Source organism: Rhinoderma darwinii, chromosome 3, assembly GCF_050947455.1.
Source record: "Rhinoderma darwinii isolate aRhiDar2 chromosome 3, aRhiDar2.hap1, whole genome shotgun sequence".
NCBI classification, from domain to species: Eukaryota; Metazoa; Chordata; class Amphibia; order Anura; family Rhinodermatidae; genus Rhinoderma; species Rhinoderma darwinii.
In genome coordinates, this window is record NC_134689.1 from 108,992,578 (window position 1) to 109,016,802 (window position 24,225).

Consider the following 24,225-nt stretch of genomic DNA (forward strand, 5'->3'; position numbering starts at 1 on the left):
TATGTAAACATGGCTACAATGAGTCCACTAGAGCTAAATCAGCCCTTTTGCAGTGGCTCTTCGGTCTGGCTAACAGAAGGGGTCCAAAGCAGGAGACACCCTTCAATGAGGTCTATATGCCCGATTAGGGTTGTCCTAATGAAATTACCCCTTCTAGTGACCTTGTGAATCTTGAAGCTAAGTCCCCTCTCCCCATTGAAATAAACATGTCAACTTGGCCGAGATAGAAATTTCTGTCGCCACATCTGTTCATGTTACCTACTTGATTTCCTGTGAATGACCAGCATATGAGATCAACATCCCAGGTCATGCAGAATGTTGTTGTGAACTGTTTGTGGACATATTTAGACATGGTTTTATGATTGCAATGCATTTACTTATTGACTTTGCAAAAATTTGAAATATTGAACTTTGGAGAAAAAAAATGGACTCAGTTATGAAGCTTTGCGCCTGGTAATGAGACAGTCGCACGTTAAGATATGTAAACGATGTCTAAAGAAAAGTGGGAAACGCTAGACCGACCAGATAATTTAGGTTTCTAAGAGCCTGTTCACATCACGTTTGCCATCCGTTTGGCTTTCCATTCCTCTGTTCCATCAGAGGAATAGATAACCGGAAAGGCAAACGGAAAGTATCGTTTCCACTATCATTGATTTCCTTTGGTATTTTTTATTTTATTTTTCCATTTGCCTCCGTTCCACTAGGTTTCCTTTTTTTTCACGGAAACAGCGTAGTGTGTTGCGTTATTGTTTCCGTAAAAAAAAGGACACGGAAACCTTGCAAAACAAAGGCAAACAAACAAAAAAAATAGCATTGAAATGAATGGTAATGCAGACGCAAACAATACTTCCGTTTTTGTCTTTCCGTTCATCTGTTCCTCTGACGGAAAAGATGAACGGAAAGAAACTGAAACTCAACGCTGATGTGAACAGGCCCTTAGTGTACATTCAATGTGTGTTAAAGCGACCATCCGGTCCCAGGACAGCATTTTAGATATATGGTGTATATAGAGTAATAATAATATCTGATGACCTCCAGTTGTGCCCATCTGCCGTAGCTCCATCATTTTAGGCTCCCCACTGTGCTGTCCCAAAATGGCTGCAGCACTTCTTGGACTATGGGTTTGAGACACTCCCACTGTTCTCGAATTGGCCAGAGCTGCTCACGTGAGCCGTTTTGTCCAATCCGTGAACAGAGGGAGTGTCTTAGACTCTGTCTGAGAAGCTCTGTGGCCGTTTTGAGACAACACAGAGTGGACCCTAAAACAGCCGATCCACGGCATAGGGGGGCTCCTGGAGGGCACAGGTAATATTACTCTATATACACCATATATCTAAAATGCTGTACCGCGACCGGATCTGTTATGCTAAGATATGGTTGTTTGAAGTTGCAGGGACTATTGAGAGATTCTGATGATAACATGACACCTTCCAATTTATTTCAGGCACCATGCTGTCATTGGAGATCTTTTATGGATTCAAATAGCCAAATACAACAATATCTACACCATACCGGGCTTGTATAGTTGTAGTTATGTCTCTATATGTGGGGACATCAATGTATTTGGTGATATGAATCTACACAATGTCTCCTTAACAAACTTGCACCCGATAGACGACGGAGACCTATTAAAGAAGCACTTTTTAATGAAATGTTACGAAAAAGAGAGATATAATATGTTTTGATATTTTGTTTCCTAGCACGCAAGACAAAGAAGAAAATAAAAGGAATTCAGCAGTCTAATGCGACAGAAGTACGTGAACTTCCTGAAAGTGCTATGAACAAGACCATTGTCCCGGCCGCTGTAGCACAGCTTACACCGACCCTGATCTCCTTATTGGAGGCTATTGAGCCTGAGGTTTTGTTTTCAGGATATGACAGCAGCTTGCCTGAAACCGCATGGAGACTTATGTCATCACTGAATATGCTAGGTGGCCGCCAAGTTGTATCTGTTGTGAAATGGGCAAAGTCTATACCAGGTAATCTTGCTGGTGCAACATTCTTCTATTTTGTAAACATTGTACATTACAGCAGATGTAGTGTTCTAATGTATCAGGAATGTACTGGGAAAGCTGGTTTACCCAGAATGCTCTGGCATAGCCCATGGGAGTTATTGTCCCTAAAACGGCTGCCGATTTGAAACAAAGCTTTGCCGACCGTACAGGTGATGGCTTTGGGTGGTGGTGTAGTTATAGTGGGTGCACTGGTAGCAGTAAACACTAGCCCCTAGTACTGGGGTTGCCTATAGGCTTCTGATGCCAAGAACAGCAGCACCACTGTGACTATGTAGAGGCACATTGAGTTATTTATATAAGGAGATGGTTCTGTATAGCAGGATCGCATTGTTCTACACTAAGTCCTTCTATATAGAGCCTATACAATATAATCTTATCCCATACAGTGAAACACCGTTATCGTCTGTTAGGTTATGGGTGAAGGTAAAGTGTTGCAATGGTTCTATTGTATTTTAGGAATCAGAAGTCTGAAATCTTCTAATAACCTTGTAACTATGTTGTGTACGCACAATGTATTGCAGGGATTGTGGTGGAGGAAATCTGTTGTAGTCCAGGGGTCCAAAGGTTCACTCAGTTATTCCCGTTTTATTTTCAGGTTTCAGAAATCTGCACCTGGATGACCAAATGACCCTTCTTCAGTACTCCTGGATGTTTCTCGTGGTTTTTGCCCTCGGATGGAGGTCTTACAAACAATCCAATGGGAGTGTGCTATTCTTCGCACCAGATCTGGTCATTGACGAGTGAGTAGATTTTAATGTGGAATCAATATTTATTTACGAGTGGCAGTTACACAAAAAGTCTGTATTCATAGACCTGCTATAATTCTCCTACCCTAACAGTTGCATCAATAGAAACATTCCGTTGTATTTCTTTAGTTTTACTCTGAAGGTAGTAATTTCACGGATTCTGCGATTGTTTGTTTGGAACAGAACTGTAAACTACATCCTAGACATGTCAGGAGCGAATTATTGTGATATGACAGATACAAAATAATGCATTTGCTGTTGGATGATTGACTAACCTAAGCTCCATATGTTAAAAGAAAACCATACATATCTGTAGAATAGGAATATTCCTCTATTTTCAGTAGTTGACCTATATTACATTCTCTGTAAGCTGACAACACATCTATTTGATTGGCTCTTGTAAGAAAGTTATTGTTCTTTGTGAGTAAATTTTGTTTCATGACGTTGTTGTATTATATATTCTTCTGAAATCGCCACGATCAACACAGCATTATACAATATATAAATAAGAAATTAGCGATAACAAATTAGAAGAGATATTTTACAAAGCTCAAAGTCAGGAAGGAGACAAGAATTGGTTCTAGCCTAACAAATATCTGCGTGTGTAATCGGCCAACTCATACCAACCTTAGACCGGAATCACACACAGTTTCTGTGGCAGTTTTTTAATGCAGTTTTTTTGAGCCAAGCACGGGAGTTGAGCCAAAAAGATGGAAAAGTATAAAGGAAAGTCTGATATGTCTGGATTAAAAACTGCATACAAAATTGGCATAAAAACTGCTAGTGGGATTCCAGGGTCTGTGTTTCAGAAACCTGTATGTGTAAATCCAGCTTTGACCAGATTTACACACAGCGTTTTAGGTGTATTTGTTCCGTAAAAAAAACCTGTGGTTACATATTTGCTGTTATTCTAAAGGAACATATGAATACCTCAACACACAGCTCTTTAACCCCGCGGCACAGCATCTTTTTTTTTTTTTCGTCGACATTGCCGTATATGCCTTTTCCGTCAACACAGCCTTGTTTTCTGTGGGCCGAGTTGTAGTTTTAATGGTACTATTTAAAGCGCACCTAACTTTTCAGGTGACCTTTCAGAATAAGCTGTCATATGTGTGTACATGAGGAATAGCACTATTTCTGGCCACTATATGACGTATTCTGAACTTTTTGCCGTTTTCTACTCTGTAGGCTCTAACACCAATGCTCTGTTTTTGCTAAGCTAGTGGAAGGAGCCTAAAAGTTATCATGTCTTCTGTACACTGCACACGGAGAAAAGAAGAATCCTGCTCCTCTATCTAATAAATATATATATATGTATATATACACACACACACATATATAGCTAGCAGTAGCATAGACCAGATTATACAGCAGTAATGAGCAGTGCAGCTGGGAATGCAGCACTGGGGTGATATATAACGCTTACCAGCAACTGCTGCACCTCTTTGTGTCACTCTGCTCTCTCACACCGCAAGACCGGATCCATCGCCCAACAAATACCAGCTGCGCCCGACTTATCCCATTATCTTACACTGTTCCATCGAGGTGTCTGTCATTTTGACGGGAAAAATAATTCTGCATGCCGCACTATTTTTCCTTTAAAATTCAACGAATGTGAGACGGCGCCTAAGGCTCTGTTCATGTCTTCACTAAGAGACATCTTTGGGAGTTCCGTTGAGATTTGTAACTTTTGATGGCAATAATATCGCATAACGATATTCTTGTGTTTTAAAATATAGGATACCTCAATGGAACCACAACCGACCTCATTATAGGTCAATTCTATTATAAATGGAAGTTATAGTGCAGAAGTTAACAGAGCTATACCCATATCCCTTGCCACGATTCTCCCCTACTTGCCTCTGTAAGGTACAAAAAAATTATAAATAATAGTAAAAGTACATATTGTAACCTCTAGTTTATAACATGTATACAAAGTGCAACCACGAAGACTGGGTTCTTGTGTGGCATTTTGTCCACCCCTTAGACACTTTAGAAGCAGGTTTCCTCTTTATTTCATTTACTAAACATGCTACTTAAAGTCAAAGAGTCTAAAGCCATGTATAACTAACAAAAAAATATAAAAAATGGCACCACACAACATTCATATTTGTATAAGACGTTGTGGACTGTGCATTATGTACAGTGACGGGTTTGAAATGAATGATATGGTTTGGGGATTTAGAGATTACATACTGGGAAATAAAGATTAAGATGTATACGCAATGAGATGCGAATATGTAATTGAGATTGGAGGAGAGTGTACATTATATCTTATTTTAATGTAAAAGTGCTTGAGTGATGCTTAATAATATTAGAGACTCTGATAATGAAACACAAGTACTTATTGTCCAGCCTGCGCTTTAGGAATTTTAAGGTGAATTGACACGCGGCAGATTTGTTTCAGAAATTTCTGCCACTGTTCCATTTATCTGAATTGAGTTTGCAGAAATCCATGTGCATGCTGCAGAAATAACCACATTCACATGTATGGAATGGGGTTTTCAAACAAATTTCTGCAACAAGTGTGCCACATGTGAATATACCCTTATTCTGATATATATATATATATATATATATATATATATATATATAATAGAAATGCTTGTGTGCAGTCATTGCTTGGCAAATCCCTGTACAGTAATATGAATCTGAAACTCCCCTGTATAAGGTCAGTGTCTCAAGGTCAGGGCTGTAATTATTTTTGTCACAAATGCAGCATGACCTAGTAAACAGTATACATTATGAATGTGTGAAAGATTGTCTTTCACAATAATTGCCGTAAATATAAAACTGTATTGCTAAACACCGCTTCGTCCAGTAAAATTATATTTTAACTTTTATTCATCATTTACTTTTTTTATTACTAATAATAATAATAATAAAAATAATTTAAAAAATATTTAGAACTTTCTCAACACCTCTTTGTAAGCTGCTCACATTTGGCCTTTATTCTAGAGCAGCGATCTTCAAACTGTCCAGCTCCCCGTTGTTGTTGGTGGAGAGGGTCTGGGGAGGCAGTTTTGACATATTGTTGCAGCCACAGATAGTCCTGTGCAGGATCTCTGGTTTAGCAACATAATTGATTCCTTTTGTGCTTATTCCAATGGTTGACGGAGATATGGAGACAAATGAAAGGTAATATTTATCATTTTTGCATGGACTTCGACCACAGATGGTGAGGTTCAGGCATCACCATGTTCTGGTTGATGAGAAATTTTGAGGCTTGTTCTAGAGCAACATATTTTCTTGGCGCCCTTGAAAACCAGGAGCATGGACAACCAGTAGAGGAACCAAAATGTTTTTCCTTCATGGCTCATTAAAGGCACAGCACACAATGAGCTTGGTTTGTACAATAGTTGAAGTGACAGTGCCTCTTACTCATTTGGTCCCAGAGATTAAAGGGGTATCTCAATTTCAAACATTTATGGTATATCCACGGGATATTGGTACCATGTTTGTGTTTATGTGACTCTTTGATCACTTTTTTTTATTCCACTTTCTTGGGCTGCTAAGGAGACCAAAAATGTAGCAATTCTGGCGTTGATTTTTTTTTTTTTTTTTTTACAGCGTTGACCGTTCAAGCTAAATAAAGTTATATTAGAATAGTTCAGACTTTTACAAACGCAGTGTCCATTTTTTTTATTACTTTTTTTGTACAATAAAAATAGCTTTATTTAACTGTTAATTACTTTTTTTATTGTCCGTCAGCAAGTTTAGATTGTGTGCACAATATACTGCAAAACTTATGTAAGGCAGTGTATTGTGCAATGTACCAGGCCCATGAGCCTCCTCCATACTTCCCCTTGGTGTCTGTCACACACATGTACGTAATATTTTGCCAAGATGTTAAAGAGGCTCTGTCACCAGATTTTGCAGCCCCTATCTGCTATTGCAGCAGATAGGCGCTGCAATGTAGATTACAGTAACGTTCTTATTTTTTAAAAACGAGCATTTTTGGCCAAGTTATGACCATTTTTGTATTTATGCAAATGAGGCTTGCAAAAGTCCAACTGGGTGTGTTGAAAAGTAAAAGTACAACTGGGCGTGTATTATGTGCGTACATCGGGGCGTGTTTACTACTTTTACTAGCTGGGCTTTCTGACGAGAAGTATCATCCACTTCTCTTCAGAACGCCCAGCTTCTGGCAGTGCAGACACACAGCGTGTTCTCGAGAGATCACGCTGTGTCGTCACTCACAGGTCCTGCATCGTGTCGGACGAGCGAGGACACATCGGCACCAGAGGCTACAGTTGATTCTGCAGCAGCATCGGCATTTGCAGGTAAGTCGATGTAGCTACTTACCTGCAAACGCTGATGCTGCTGCAGAATCAACTGTAGCCTCTGGTGCCGATGTGGCCGACACGATGCAGGACCTGGGGCAGGAAGTGAGTGACGTCACAGCGTGATCTCTCGAGAACACGCTGTGTGTCTGCACTGCCAGAAGCTGGGCGTTCTGAAGAGAAGTGGATGATACTTCTCGTCAGAACGCCCAGCTAGTAAAAGTAGTAAAAACACCCCGATGTACGCACATAATACACGCCCAGTTGGACTTTTACTTTAAACACGCCCACTTGGACTTTTGCAAGCCTCATTTGCATAAATACAAAAATGGTCATAACTTGGCCAAAAATAAAAACGTTACTGTAATCTACATAGCAGCGCCTATCTGCTGCAATAGCAGATAGGGGTTGCAAAATCTGGTGACCGAGCCTCTTTAAATAAAGGCACACAAAGCCTGGTTGCTGACAAGTCTGTTTTTCTGAAGACAGATTGGTTAGTGTGAACCATTCTAAGAGCGAACAACTTTCACTATTATACAGACACATGAAGCTGGAAAAAGCTACAAAAGCACTACCAAAGACCTTGGTGTACAGTAATAAGACAAACTGGGTACAAATGGAAAAAATTCATAACTATTGCTACTCTCCCTAGTAGTGAGTGTCCTGTAACGATTTCTACTAGAGAACAAAGGGCAATCCTGAAAGAGGGATGAGAGAGTCCAAGAGTAATAGCAAAAGACTACAAACTGCAAAAAACTCTGGTTTTGTGTCCACTATTAGAAAAACAAGAATAGTGTTTATGGAAGGACACCACGAAGGAAGCTGCTGCTGCCAAAAAAAAAAATTGCGGCTCGTCTCAAGTTTGCCCGAGACCACCTGGATGCTCCACGATGCTTCTGGGAAAATGTTCTATGGACGGATGAGACAAAAGTGGAACTTTTTAGCATAAATCCACAATGGTATGTTAGGAGTAAAAAGAACACTGCACACTGTGAAGTATCATGGTTTGGGGCTGCCTTAGGGCCTGGAGCCCTTGCAAGAACAGGGAATTCAAAGTGTGTCAAAATATTTGACAGGAGAATGTAAGCGCAGCACTCTATGACCTCAAGCTGAAGGTATTTTGGGTGATGTGACAAGACAATGACCCAAAGCACAGAAGTAATCAGCTAAAGAATGGTTGAAATAGAAGATAATTTGTGTTTTGGAATGACCAAGTTAGAGTCCTGACATTAACCTTTATCAAGATGCCGTGACATGACCTGAAGAGATTGTGCATGCAAGACATCCCAGAAATATTGCAGCTACAGGAAGGGGATGGTGGAGGTGATTGCTGCTAAAAGGGGGTCTTTAGCCAAAACTTATTTAGGGATTTTGTGTTCACTCACTTCTTTTCATTTTCTGGTTAAAAAATAAATTAAAAAAAAAAATAAACCAAGGTTCTTTTTTTTATTTTTTTTTATTTTTTATTCCCCCATAGCAATTTGGAGTGTTTTGGCAGGTCTGTTACAAACTGGAATTACAATGTTATTTTATGTAATACAACATGACAGGAAAAACACCAAATGGGGTAAATACATTCGCAAGACACTGTATATCCACAGTAGGTTTACACGCACGCACACACAACACTAAAAAAAATCTTCAGCCTATTTACTATTAAATTGCATGATCGCAAATGTTCTACTCCTCATTGTCTAAGCATTTTTGGGGAGTATTCGAAGAGGGTTATTTTTACTCTGCTTAAAAATATTATATATCACACATATATACAGTGCTGTGAAAAAAGTATTTGCCTCTCACACGAGGTATTTCTATTTTTTCTAAACAAATGTTTGCAATAACTTGCAATGAGACTTGGAGGAATGAATTTGGCTACATTGTGGCATAGAAAAGTCACAATTTGCAGCGAAAATTGTATCTTTGGGGTCTTTTATTCCACTCACTGCACTTTAAAAATAAAAATAAAGAAAAGTAGGCGGGCTTAGCAGAAAAGGGCACTAAACACCCTCACCCTCCCCTGATTGGACATTAACATTAAAAAAATTTAAATGACTCACCGCTCTCCTTCCCTCAGGCTCTCACAGCAGGCCACGGAGCATACAAGGTAATGACACAGAGCACCTGACTATGCTAGGTTTAATAAATCTCCCTCAATGACTGCCTAAAGCCAGGAATCCATCAAAATTTGCTGGGTTTCCTCACCTGAGATGCTTTACTGCAGCTGCCTTCAATTGCTGCTTGTTTGTGGGTCTTTTTGCCTTCCGTCTTGTCCTCAGTAAGTGAAAAGCGTTCTCAATCCGGTTGAGGTCAGATGAAATTCCTGATCTGACCCTGTCAAATGTAAGTGCTATTATTGTAAATCATTTTGAAGTAACCGCTCAGGCAAGAAGTACTAGACCACAAAAACGGACAGAGCCAGGGCCACAGAATGCTGAAGCGCGTGAAACATAAAAATGGTCTGTCTATTGCATCACTCACTAGAAACTGCCTCTGGAAGTAACATCAGCATAAGAACTGTGCGTCAGGAGCTTGGTAATTCCATGGATAAGCTAGTCTAACATCAGTGCCTGACCTCACAAATGCTCTTTTGGCTGAATGGGCACAAATTCCAACAGACACACTATGAAATCTTGGGAAAGCCTACCAAAAAGAGTGGCGGCTTTTAAAGCCTCAAAAGGGGACCCAATTCCATATTAACGCCCATGGTTTTGAATGGGATATACAACAAGCTCATACAGGTGTGATGGTCAGGTGTCCATATATTTTTTGTCATATCGTGTTTGGTAATAGAATTCCACCTATTATTCTGTCGCTTTGCCAGTGATTTCGATACTAAAGTAATTGCGGAGCAAATCTGTTCATGAAGCGTTTTATATAACTTTTCAGTGCAACCTCTCCTAGATTTCTGTGATATTAGGAAATCCAAAATAACAAATGAATTAATATTGCAACTACCCTTCACATTCTTTGTGGAAGTGGATTTTATATGCCACTTCTAAACTAAATAAATTAATAAAAGAGTCTCTTAATAAATTAGGCATATATCTGGCCGTTCGTAAGCCAGAAAGGGAAATTTTGGCTATAATTTACGTCCATATCTGATAATACATTTTTTCGGGCCATGGATGGCCCCGTCCCCTTACAGTAAGGCCTGCCCATTTAATATACAGTATATATATATAATATATATTAGGTAAAACTGACAACCAAGGCCGGTCAGCTACTGCCTAAGCAAATAACATAATTGGATGCATGAAATTGGGCTTAGAAGCACAGAACGAAGGTTTCACCTTTAGCATAGGTGTTTTTCTGCTATTATTACAGAAGTGAGCCTGGAATGTGGTGATGTTGCTTTGATGAATGAGTTTTAAAAAATGCCCTGTATGTCCTCATAATATATGTAACAGACAGCTTGAGATTTTTCATTGATTCACAAATTTTACTCTTTTTATATTCTTTATTTATTATCGATAGATAAGCCATGCTTGGAGAATATTTTTTTTCTTTTACCCAAACATTTTGTTTTTTAGAATAGATAGATAAAACTTTATTTATCCCCGCAGGTGAATTATTTTGTTTTTCACAACTCCCAATTGACAAGGATAAACATTACCATTTCAAAAACGCAAATAACGTATATAAATACAATTTAAAAAAAAAACCTGATTAAAATAAATAAATACTACCCCTTTAGCACAGGCATATTGTAAAGTGCAATTGCAGATGGCATAAATGATCGTCTAAATCTCACTGCTGAATGAAACAAGTGTGCTGCACATCTATTGTGTAACGGATGTGACTCGTCCAACATAATCACATAAATCTTCCCTAATATTCTTTTACTCAATACCTCTTCAAACAATGGCCCGCCTCCACCTATAATAGCTCTTCCTTTTTTAATCACCTTGTTTAACCTATTCATCTCTGCGTTCCTGATATTACCGCCTCAACAGACCGCACCATAAAATATAATGCTCGACACCACAGAGTCATAAAATATTACCATCTGTTAGGGCTGGGCGATTAATCAAATTAATTTGATTCATTCACCCCCAAGGACTCTCACGATTCTGTTTTTCTAACAGAATGATAGAATCGATTCTTTGGTGGTGCCGTGCTGCAGGAGGAAGCTCCACCCTGTTCTATCTCTGCTACCCCATGGGACTGCTGTTCTGTACTGAAAAAAATGATACAGTACGGAACAGCAGTTCCATGGGGAAGTAGTGACTCCTAGTACATAGCCACACCGCCCTGTAGATACCGCCCCGCTGTAGATAGCACCCCCTTGTACCTTTTAGCTCGCACCACCAAACCCCCCCCCCTTTTTAGATCACGCTGCTGTAGATAGCACCCCCCTTGCAGATTGTACCACCCCCCCCCCTTGTACCTTGTAGATCGCACTACAGACCACCCCCCCCCCCCCCTCTCTTATAGATCGTGCAGCTATAGCTCCCACTAGGAGCTGAATCCCCGGCCAAACTGTCGGAATCTCTGGCCAGGGATTCGGCTCCTAGTGGCAGCTACAGCGGCGCGATCTACAAGGGAGAGGGGCGGTGCTGCGAATTACATGGGGTGGGGGTGCGATCTGCAGGGGAGGCAGGTGGTGCTGCGATCTGTAAGGGGGGAGAGATCTACAATGGAGGGGGTGGTGCTGTGATCTACAAGGTGGGGTACAATCTACGTGGGGGTGCTATCTGCAATGGGGTGTGGCGCTGTCTACATGGGCACTGTGGCACTATGTGGGCACTGTCACTACAGGTAGGCACTGTCACTTCATGTGGGCACTTTGGCGCTGTCACTATAAAAAGAGTATGCCCTATGCAACAAATATAAAACTGCATCCTCGATTTGGTTTATAGGCGAACTGCTAAAGATCCTCATAGTTTACTACAGCCGATTTAAAGAGACTCTGTCACCACATTATAAGTGCCCTATCTCCTACATAAGGAGATGGGCGCTGTAATGTAGGTGACAGTAATGCTTTTTATTTAAAAAACCGATCTTTTTTCACAAAGTTAGGAGCGATTTAAGTTTATGCTAATGAGCTTTCTTAATGCCCAAGTGGGCGTACTTTTACTTTCGACCAAGTGGGCGTTGTACAGAGGAGTGCATGACGCTGACCAATCGGCATCATGCACTCCTTTCCATTCATTTACACTGCACTAGCGATATAGTTATATCACTATGTGCAGCTACATACACAAACCCTAACATTACTAGTGTCCTGATAATGAATACACATGATCATCCAGCCTGGACGTCATGTGTACTCAGAATCCTGACACTTCTGACTCTTTTTTGTGAGATTCCAGCAACGGATAAGAAATCTCGCGAGATCACGGAGCTAAACGAGATTTGGTTTCACTTGCCGGAATCTCACAAAAAAAGAGTCAGAAGTGTCAGGATTCTGAGTACACATGACGTCCAGGCTGGTTTTCATGTGTATTCATTATCAGGACACTAGTAATGTGGTGACAGAGCCTCTTTAAGGTACACTAACATTAGCCTTTCAAAGGCCTTCATAATGTGAGAGGTTAAGCCACTGGATGATAATAGTTTACTAGCGACAGTTTCGCTCTTTGGTATAGGAACTATGCAAGATGTTTTCCAAACCTTCAGTACTATTTGTTGAGTTAAACTTAAATTAAACACTTCTTCTGGATCAACACTACTGGTTAATAGGATGAACTACAGTGACTTTTTTTTATTTTTATTAAAGATGTTTTATATAACAGAAATTTGGAGCATATACAAAACACTATTTACTGTTTTTTAGTCTGATAAATCCTAATGTATCTGACTATAATGAGAATCTTCTATCGTTTACCGTATCATCAGGTACATTATATCACCAGAAATGCATACTCGCCTAGATATAATTTTGCCAGGAGAAGTAATCAGATTTTCAGTTTGAAAATTTGAATGGTGCAGCCAAAACTGCTTCCGACCACCTGCCCCTGGGCTATGCCAACAATCGCCACTCAAACAGACAAGGAATAGTAGACCGTTGTTTCTGAGGCCCTGAGCAAGGCTATACATGATGTAATCTCTTCACATAGCAGCAACAGATTTTCATCAAAGCCAAAGCATTGCATCATGTCCATCTGGAAACAGATGACATATGGCTGCAACACAGACAGTAGAACTGCTTCAGTGTTCCCTGGTACGGTAAGGCCGGGTTCACACTGAGTTTTTTGCAGGAGAAAAATTCCACCTGGCTGTGGCTCTGCTGGGTCCATGTTTATCATAAGCAGAACAAGCGAATAACCAGAAGCGCCGGTTCTTTTGCACCACGGACACCACCGTGTTCCGCCAGGGTATCCATGGTTTTACATTAGACAATATCGCACCATGCTGCGCTATTGTTTTCGGCGGAATCTGCGACTGAGGCCCAGCCCTCCTGCTGCATGTCATACAAAGACATCTCGGGCCGCACATTTTTTAGCCTAGTTAACGTCACGTGACGCAACTTCTTGCTGTACTAATTAGTAATAAACAGTTGGCTGGAGAGTTCGAGATTTTTTTTATTTTTTATATTTGTATTATTTCCTCTCCTAATTAACATTAATTATAGAGAATGCGTTTTGTTTGTTTTTTTTGTCAAAATATAGATTTTGCTGATACCCTCACTTATTTATATATATACAAAGTGAGTTATGGGGAACCACAAGGTGTACACCACCAAATAATGTAATTAATATATTTTGGAAGTAGGGAGAAAGGAAAAGAGTTGTGGTTCCTATTGAAAATTGAAAAAAATAATAAATTTTATTAATATATTTAATTTAAAATATTCCTAAAATGTTTATTTCTCAATGTAGGTCAATTATTCAGCAGTGCAGAGGACCCCTTGTCCTGCACTTAAAGAACAGAATTTGTCTTTTATGCTACTATCATACAACAATATAGTTAGACTTGGTTAATAGCTGAGGTAAGTATAAATTCGATCCCATAGGCATATTGTATGCTCTGTGTGAATCAGTGTTAGCTGTCAATCATTAAACATTGTATCAGTTTTGTATGCACTGACATTTGTAATGTTTTCTATTTGTAAATAGACTTTGTATCAATTCAATTGCTGTGCAACACGTACTTTATCTATTTCTTTTGTGCTTTGCACTGATTGTTATAAACCTGCTATTGCTGTCTGCTTTTTGTAAACCAGCAAACAGCAGCAGATTGCAATTTGTTGCATATATCAGTGTTAGCTGTTGATTCGTATTTTTTAGGATAATTTGCAACAGTCAATGTTGGTATTGAATTTTAATTGTAATATTTATTTTAAAGGTATTGTTGTCTATCATACAATTTTTCAGCAGTCCACATTTTGTTATAACACGCTGGCTTCCTCTGACAGAAGTAGTAACAGTGCGGTAGCTTGTATGAGTGAGCACTATAGAGAATGCTATGATTGTAGTGTGCTCTAATTTAGTTCCCTCCTTGAATTTGTAAGAGGCTATTCACAGTGGCACTATGCAGTATTTGAGCTGGTTAGCTTGTGTGTTATATAGAGCTTGCAACAACGATCCTCTGTATTGGGATCAGCAGCAAATTTAGCCGCTTGTTTCTCTTTTATTATGGACTGATTGCTGTCTGTTTTCTGTGAAAAGCAGCAAATAGCAGCAGATTACAATTATATAACAGGCTGCTTGTATATATCGACGTGCTATGTTCTGACCAGGCCACTTTTATATATCCTCATGTTTTATAAGCATTGTATTTTCAGTTAGGATTACGCTTAATAGTGTGCTTTCTTAGAAAGCTATTTGCTTCTTTATTTCCTTATATCTCAGTTTTTACAGAAAAGGCCGTCAGTGGCAGCATTACTGGTGGTCTGATTAACTTGCTCTGCAAGTCAGCTGTCTTTGTACGCGCTGTCAGGGATTCAACCTGCAGCGCTTGTCAAAATTCAAAAATTCTTAATTCACGTCCCGCTCTCCTACAGGGAGCAGTGCTTTTATAAGTGAGTCTTTGCAGACTTATAGTTCTTGAATTGTTGTTGGTAGCAGCATTGAATTAGGCTAAGACCTTATGCATTGAGTTCATTAATATGACTGGACACCCGACGCGCGTTTCGCCGGCATTCCGGCTTCCTCTTGCAAGAGGAAGCCGGAATGCCGGCGAAACGCGCGTCGGGTGTCCAGTCATATTAATGAACTCAATGCATAAGGTCTTAGCCTAATTCAATGCTGCTACCAACAACAATTCAAGAACTATAAGTCTGCAAAGACTCACTTATAAAAGCACTGCTCCCTGTAGGAGAGCGGGACGTGAATTAAGAATTTTTGAATTTTGACAAGCGCTGCAGGTTGAATCCCTGACAGCGCGTACAAAGACAGCTGACTTGCAGAGCAAGTTAATCAGACCACCAGTAATGCTGCCACTGACGGCCTTTTCTGTAAAAACTGAGATATAAGGAAATAAAGAAGCAAATAGCTTTCTAAGAAAGCACACTATTAAGCGTAATCCTAACTGAAAATACAATGCTTATAAAACATGAGGATATATAAAAGTGGCCTGGTCAGAACATAGCACGTCGATATATACAAGCAGCCTGTTATATAATTGTAATCTGCTGCTATTTGCTGCTTTTCACAGAAAACAGACAGCAATCAGTCCATAATAAAAGAGAAACAAGCGGCTAAATTTGCTGCTGATCCCAATACAGAGGATCGTTGTTGCAAGCTCTATATAACACACAAGCTAACCAGCTCAAATACTGCATAGTGCCACTGTGAATAGCCTCTTACAAATTCAAGGAGGGAACTAAATTAGAGCACACTACAATCATAGCATTCTCTATAGTGCTCACTCATACAAGCTACCGCACTGTTACTACTTCTGTCAGAGGAAGCCAGCGTGTTATAACAAAATGTGGACTGCTGAAAAATTGTATGATAGACAACAATACCTTTAAAATAAATATTACAATTAAAATTCAATACCAACATTGACTGTTGCAAATTATCCTAAAAAATACGAATCAACAGCTAACACTGATATATGCAACAAATTGCAATCTGCTGCTGTTTGCTGGTTTACAAAAAGCAGACAGCAATAGCAGGTTTATAACAATCAGTGCAAAGCACAAAAGAAATAGATAAAGTACGTGTTGCACAGCAATTGAATTGATACAAAGTCTATTTACAAATAGAAAACATTACAAATGTCAGTGCATACAAAACTGATACAATGTTTAATGATTGACAGCTAACACTGATTCACACAGAGCATACAATATGCCTATGGGATCGAATTTATACTTACCTCAGCTATTAACCAAGTCTAACTATATTGTTGTATGATAGTAGCATAAAAGACAAATTCTGTTCTTTAAGTGCAGGACAAGGGGTCCTCTGCACTGCTGAATAATTGACCTACATTGAGAAATAAACATTTTAGGAATATTTTAAATTAAATATATTAATAAAATTTATTGTTTGTTTTTTTTGGTCTCTTGCCAACAACAGCTTTTGTTTACTTGTGCAAACAAATACTAACATACACTACCGTTCAAAAGTTTGGGGTCACCCAGACAATTTAGTGTTTTCCATGAAAACTCACACTTCTATTTATCAAATGAGTTGCAAAATGACTAGAAAATATAGCCAAGACATTGACAAGGTTAGAAATAATGATTTTTATTTGAAATAATAATTTTCTCCTTCAAACTTTGCTTTCATCAAAGAATGCTCCATTTGCAGCAATTACAGCATTGCAGACCTTTGGCATTCTAGCTGTTAATTTGCTGAGGTAATCGGGAGAAATTTCACCCCATTCTTCCCTTCTGCCCCCCCTACAAGTTGGATTGGCTTGATGGGCACTTCTTGCGTACCATACGGTCAAGCTGCTCCCACAACATCTCTATGGGGTTGAGATCTGGTGACTGTGCTGGCCACTCCATTACAGATAGAATACCAGCTGTCTGCTTCTTCCCTAAATAGTTCTTGCATAATTTGGAGGTGTGCTTTGTGTCATTGTCCTGTTGTAGGATGAAATTGGCTCCAATCAAGCGCTGTCCACAGGGTATGGCATGGCGTTGCAAAATGCAGTGATAGCCTTCCTTATTCAAAATCCCTTTTACCTTGTACAAATCTCCCACTTTACCAGCACCAAAGCAACCCCAGACCATCACATTACCTCCACCATGCTTGACAGATGGCGTCAGGCACTCTTCCAGGATCTTTTCAATTGTTCTGCATCTCACAAATGTTCTTCTGTGTGATCCAAACACCTCAAACTTCGATTCGTCTGTCCATAACACTTTTTTCCAATCTTCCTCTGTCCAATGTCTGTGTGGTTTTGCCCATATTAATCTTTTCCTTTTATTAGCCAGTCTCAGATATGGCTTTTTCTTTGCCACTCTGCCCGGAAGGCCAGTATCCCGGAGTCGCCACTTCACTGTAGACGTTGACACTGGTGTTTTGCGGGTACTATTTAATGAAGCTGCCAGTTGAGGACCTGTGAGGCGTCTATTTCTCAAACTAGAGACTCTAATGTACTTGTCTTGTTGCTCAGTTGTGCAGCTGGGCCTCCCACTTCTCTTTCTACTCTGGTTAGAGCCTGTTTGTGCTGTCCTCTGAAGTGAGTAGTACACACCGTTGTAGGAAATCTTCAGTTTCTTGGCAATTTCTCGTATGGAATAGCCTTCATTTCTAAGGACAAGAATAGACTGTCGAGTTTCACATGAAAGCTCTCTTTTTCTAGCCATTTTGAGAGTTTAATCGAACCCACAAATGTAATGCTCCAGATCTCAACTAGCTCAAAGGAAGGTCCGCTTTATAGCTTCTCTAAACAGCAAAACTGTTTACAGCGGTGCTAACATAATTGCACAAGGGTTTTCAAGTGTTTTCTAATCATCCATTAGCCTTCTAACACAGTTAGCAAACACAATGTACCATTAGAACACTGGAGTGATGGTTGCTGGAGATGGGCCTCTATACACCTATGTAGATATTGCATTAAAAACCAGACGTTTGCAGCTAGAATAGTCATTTAGCACATTAACAATGTATAGAGTGTATTTCTGATTAATTTAATGTTATCTTCATTGTTAAAAACTGTGCTTTTCTTTCAAAAATAAGGAAATTTCTAAGTGACCCTAAACTTTTGAACGGTAGTGTATGTATGTATGGAAAAAAAACCTGCGCCATAAAAATAGTAATGAACATAAAAGATGACTCATGTCTATGACATCCTGAGACCACACATTCTTGCACGCTTTGAGTCCCGGGCTCTCTAGACTTTGTGGATGAATAAGGTTGTGCACTTCGAGTATTTTTTAGTGTGTCACCATTTGGAAATATTGGAGAGTTGTGTGATTTAAATCTCCTTAGTGAGCCTGCAGCTGGAGAGCCTTGCATCTGTTAACACGTACTCCGTGCCCTGGAATTAAACATTCCTTCCTCTAACTGTGCCTTTTATGGCTGCTTTCTCTGTACTTGAGTTGCATAACACTGGTTCATTGCTGTAAACTGTACAAATATAAGTAGATATTATGGTAACACACAAATGTATATTATAAGAATGCTAAAACTATTAACAATTCTGGATACAAAATCAAGGAGAGCCCCTTGTATTCTTCCATAGGTCTATAGACATAAAACATTTTATTTGAATACAGTGGAACCTCCTCAAAAAACACTTCTTTGAGAAGACCAACCCTTTATCTAGACCAGATTCTTTGACAGATTTTCAGTTGCATCATGTACAGGCATCATAGTGATCATCTTATTTGGACATTTTCCAATGCAATTTTGGATAATTATCTCCAAGAGTTTTCTTTGTATTTGATTTGCCTTAGATCACCATTTGGATTATAACAATCTTGTGACTTCAAGTGCTTTTCATATACAGAAGAATGTTCACTTATTTCTGTATAGAAATCAAGGTTGTATTGGCTTCTAAATATGTTTCCTAATTACGATGTGCCACTGTGCAGTCTGAAGAGCATTATTTACAGTGAGTCAAAGAAAAAATTATAGAACCTGTCCCACTCTTGTCCGTAAATACAGACGACTACAGATGTGCATCCGTAAACCGTCCGTATTCACGGAAGCGTTGCTATGCAAAATGTTGGTAACTTCATTTGCAACCTCTCTTTTATTTTTTAATGATCCGTATATACGGCTCCAATACGAATGCACTATGGGCCGTATTTACGGATACCGTTCCGTATATACGGATAAGTAATAGATGAAAATACGGTCGTGTGCATGGGGCCCTAGTGTTTATAGCGCTGGACTAGAATACAGTTCTCAACCCTGGATAAGAACATGGTCATTAAAGAGGGACTACTTTCATCAAACTTTTGATATGCTTTAGAGACATATTAAAAGTTTGGATCGGTGGTTGCTAAAATGAAGGTGCAGAAGCACTCCGCTGAGAGCCGTGCACCTCTGGCATTTATCTGCCTGAAGACGGCTCATAGACGTTCTATGTGAGCTGTCTTCAGGCTGACAGAGCGCGATCATAGCCGAAGGTGCAGGGCACTCAGGTGAGCACTTCTGCACCTTTGCTTCAGCGACAGTGTGGGTCTCAGCAGCCGGACCCCCACCGTTCCAAACTTGTAATATTTCTGTATGACATATCAAAAGTTTAATGAAAGTGTAGTCACTCTTTAACCCGTTAGTGACCGCCAATACGCCTTTCCACGGCGGCCACTAATGGGCTTTATTCTGATACATACGCCTTTTCACGGTGCTGCATCAGAATAAATCAACAGAGCATGGAGCCGTTAAATCTCCCTGCTCTCAGCTACCAGAGGTAGCTGGGGGCAGCCCTACTCTAACGGGTGAGATCGATATCAGTATCGATCTCACTGGTTTAACCCCTCAGATACGGTGCTCAATTGTGAGCGCCGCATCTGAGTGATTTTGGAGAGAGGGAGGGAGCTCCCTCTCATCCCACTGACACCCGGCGATACGATCCGAGTGTCAATGTCTTCTATGGCAGCCGGGGGGGCCTGATAAATGCCCCAGGTCTTCCTGTAGTGTATGCCTGCTAGATCATGCCAGAGGCATGGCCTACCAGATGCCAGTGTATTATAAAAGTGATCGGAGGATCGCATAGTAAAGTACCCTAGTGGGACTAGTAAAAAAGTGAAAAAAAACGTTTAATAAAGTTAATTAAAAAAAAGTGAAAGAAAATTAAAAACCCACTTTTTCCCCTTACAAAATGCTTTATTATTAAAAAAAAAAAGGTTACACATATTTTGGTATCATCGCGTCCGTAACGACCCCAACTATGAAGTTATTACATTATGTAACCCTCATGGTGAACGCCGTAAAAAATAAAATAAAAAGCAATGCAAAAATTGCTGTTTTCTGTGCATCCTACCTTTAAAAAAAAAAAAGTGATAAAAAGTGATCAATAAGTTGCATCTACTCCATAATGGTACCAATAAAAACCACAAGTCGTCCCGCAAAAAAAAAAAGCCCTCATGCAACTGCATCCGCAGTTATGGCTCTTCAAACATGGAGACACAGAAACAAATAATGAAAACAAATAAGTGTTTTTACTGAGTAAAAGTAGTAAAACATAAAAAATCAATATCAATTTGGTATCGTTGCAAGCGTAACAACCCGCTGAATAAAGTTATTGTGTTATTTATACCACACGGTAAACAGCGTAAATTTAGGATGTAAAAAAAGTGGCGAAATTGCTATTTTTTTCTATTCCCCCACCCACCCAAAAAAAATTAATTATTAATAAAAGTTAATCAATAATTTCTATGTAACCCAAAATGGTGCTGTTAAAAAATACAACTTCTCCCGCAAAAAAACAAGACCTGTTACAGCTATGTCGACGCAAACAATAAAATAAAAAAATTATAGCTCTTAGAATGAGACGATAGAAAAACGTAAAAAATTAATTGGTCATTAAGGCCTAAAATAGGCTGGTCATTAAGGGGTTAAAGCAACGTATTGATAACATGATGGATCAGTCAATGAATCCTGTTCATTTCTGAGGGACTGTAACTGATGATAAAGTGCATCAGTTGTTTTTAGTACGGAGGTTGGTAAGAGATGGATTAAAACTTTTTTTCCCCGGTGCATTATGTTTATTATTCTGGTTAGAATTGTTAGGACATTTGAGATAAACAGCAATTGACAGTCTTTTTCTTCCTGTAGGCTACATGCACACGTTGTGGAATTTGATGCAGAAAATCTGCATCAAAACCACAGGTAGAGTCCGCACATAATATTGTGGATTTTTTTTTTTACATTTCTACATCTGCAGAAATAGGTGCGGATTATATGCTGCAAATTTTAATGTTTTATCTTCAAAAAAAATCAAATGGTCAGATACAATTCTGAGACGGAAACACAAGATAAATCGACATTCTGCAAATGTGCAACGCAGGTCAATTTATATTTGGAAAGATTCCGCAAAGTAGAGTTAAAATTACTTGAAATATTTGCTTTACAGGTATTGTATTACCCTGCTGATTTGCCGCAGGACAATTCACACGGCAAGTCCACATGTAATACGCATTGTGTGCATGTGGCCTAAAGAAGGAATATAGGCTGTCGCCACCAAAAATGAACCAGCGTGTTTTGTTAGTTCCTTTCTCAAGGAATAAAAGGCAGAATGAACTTTTAAAGAATAATTCCAAATGCAATTGGAAGATTTGCGCCACAAAGGGTTCCATACACATTAGAATAATTTTGGGCGACCATCTAAAATGTATGGGGGTGTCCGGCAGCAGCTTATTACCCTCTTTCTATTGAGTTCACATGCACACTCAGTTGTCATAAGTGGTCCACTGTGATTCTATCGCCCACGTAAACCTGGAGCCGGTTTTGTACAGTGATATGAAATATCAGTTGCGCTTGCCGGTCTGATCAACAATACGAGGCCACTGGAATAGCGGAGAAGAAAGCAGGCCTGCTTTCCAACTAACACCTCCTTAGGCCATAATAATTATTTTAACCTATCTTCTGTTTTTTATAATGGACAGACAGACAGGTATGAAAGTAGTTGGACAAAAGATCACAGGCACTAAGTAGATCTATTTCATTGAATGCCAGCCATTGTTGAGACATAGAAAGGTTTCTGGCATAAATAGTTTGGTATTTACTTTAGAAAATGTCCGCAATTTCTATCAAAGAAAGGAAAAACGCTGTTCGTAAAGTGACAATGGCAGTAAATATAATGATTGTATTACATTCATTCTCACATGCATATTTGTGCTGTGCATATAAACCACAGAAATACAAGTGTGTAAGTGTCCTCATATGTATGTGGTTATAGTTACGCAGGTCCATGCAAAGGTAACGACCAGGCCAATTTGAGTTTTTTTTTTTATTTTCGTATATTCCTCCCCCGCATTCCAAAAGCCATAACTTTTCTATTTCTTCATCAACATAGCCGTATGAGGGCTTGTTTTTTTGCAGGACAAGTTATAGTTTTTCATGGCACCATTTATTGTAGCGCAAGATGTACTGGGAATCTGAAAAAAAAATATTTGTTAGGGTGAAATGGGCAAAAAAACAGCGATTACACCATTTTTTGGGGGGTTATGTTATTACAGCGTCCATCAGGTGGTAAAAAGTACATGTTCACCTTATTCTGCAGGGTGATACGATTACAGCAATACCAAATCTGTTTTTTTTTATATTTTACCACTTTTAGAAAAAAAACTTTTAACTGTTTTTTTTATTTTTTTAATATTCCCCCTAGGGGACCTGAACCATTGAATCGCTTGCATGATATGCTGCAATACTAATCTGTTGTAGTATATCGCTATACTAACAATCTCCTTTGAAGCCCTGAGGCAGGGCTTTAAAGGAGTACAAATATGGCAGACCTAGGGGCCTTCGTTAGGCCCCCAGGCTGCCAAAACAACCATCAGCAACCCCCCGCGTTGTGGGGGGGCCGATGTCGCATCAGAGTGCGCCACCCCCCTGATTCTAACAATTTGAATGCCGCGGTCCCGATTGGCCGCGGCATTTAAGGTGTTTAACAGGCAGAGTCAAAGTGTATTACACAGCCGTCACCCCCTTAGTATTGAGCGTGCTCAGCCCGTGAGTCCGCTCCATAGTTTCCCTTAATGGGTACCTAAGTCGTTAAGGGGTTAAAGGACTTGGCTATTTTTGTATAGGAGGTGAATTTAGCTTCAAAGAAAATTCCGACCACAGCTTCCACTGTGTTATGCCCAGTGCAGGACTTTAGGGGGTGATGCATGATTTAAAGAACACCAAGGATGGAATCCCAGTGTCGTGCCCCGCCCCCTCATGCCCTACACTTCTCCCTCATGTCCTACACTACGCATAACACAGTGTATTCTCTCAATTCTGAATAGGGTAGTCCTAGAATGTAATAAGAGGAAGCCTTCCATCCTATTACATCTACAGTATTTTGTAAAGTGTGGAACTGGGTAGGACCATGCCTGTTATCTACTATTGGGCCAAAATCCTCCATAAAGCATGTCTGTTTCTTTGCCATCTAGAATGTTGAGCTTGTTTTGCCAGTTTGCTGACATTTTTTGTAACACTTGAAGTTTCTTTCTTTTTTTTGTACTATGCATCACAAATTGTATCACCATAATCTGCCAAATTAAATGTGAAAAATGTATCAGGGTTTCCATCAAGATACATGACATTGCAGGTCAGCACTAACGTGTATTTACTTCCCTCCTCTTTCAGGGAAAGGATGCGCTTACCCTACATGCAAGAGCGATTTCAAGACATGTTCAAAGTCGTCAAGGAAATGACTCGCCTTCAGGTTTCATATGACGAATATCTGTGCATGAAAACATTGTTACTCCTGTGTACTAGTAAGTATTGGTAGACTGTGAAGCATTTTCTTGGATAACTAGAGATTAGATTCTGGGGATGAGACATTGATCCAGGGATTTATTCTGATTGCCATGTTTGGAGTAAGGGAGGAATTATTCCTCTCATGAGGCAATTGGCAGTCGCCTTATGGGGTTTTTGCCTTCCTCTGGATCAACACGTTAGGATTATAGATTGGACTTGTTGGACCGGTCTCTTTTTTTCAACCTTATTAACTAAATGTTTATTCTAGATTGAGGCCCTATTGGCCCTGACATAGTCATAGTTCTTGCAATTGTTCAAACCTACAGTTAAAATTGGTTTAAAAAAAAAAAAAGTAATTCAAAAGTAAAAGTTAAGCTTCTAGCGAGATATCCTTATGCCAGTCCTCTAAGCTCCGAAG

General features: G+C 39.5%; 1 protein-coding gene across 3 annotated transcripts in view; it reads left to right on the forward strand.

Moving 5' to 3' along the window:
- The window catches only part of NR3C1 (nuclear receptor subfamily 3 group C member 1), a 173,909-nt gene that overhangs the window by 141,315 nt on the left and 8,369 nt on the right, over nucleotides 1-24,225 (forward strand). For all 3 annotated transcript variants that reach the window (XM_075856543.1, XM_075856545.1, XM_075856542.1), the window contains exons 5-7: nucleotides 1,701-1,979; nucleotides 2,611-2,755; nucleotides 23,694-23,824. In XM_075856543.1, coding sequence (XP_075712658.1) covers nucleotides 1,701-1,979; nucleotides 2,611-2,755; nucleotides 23,694-23,824 — 555 coding nt within the window. The remainder of the gene's footprint in view (nucleotides 1-1,700; nucleotides 1,980-2,610; nucleotides 2,756-23,693; nucleotides 23,825-24,225) is intronic.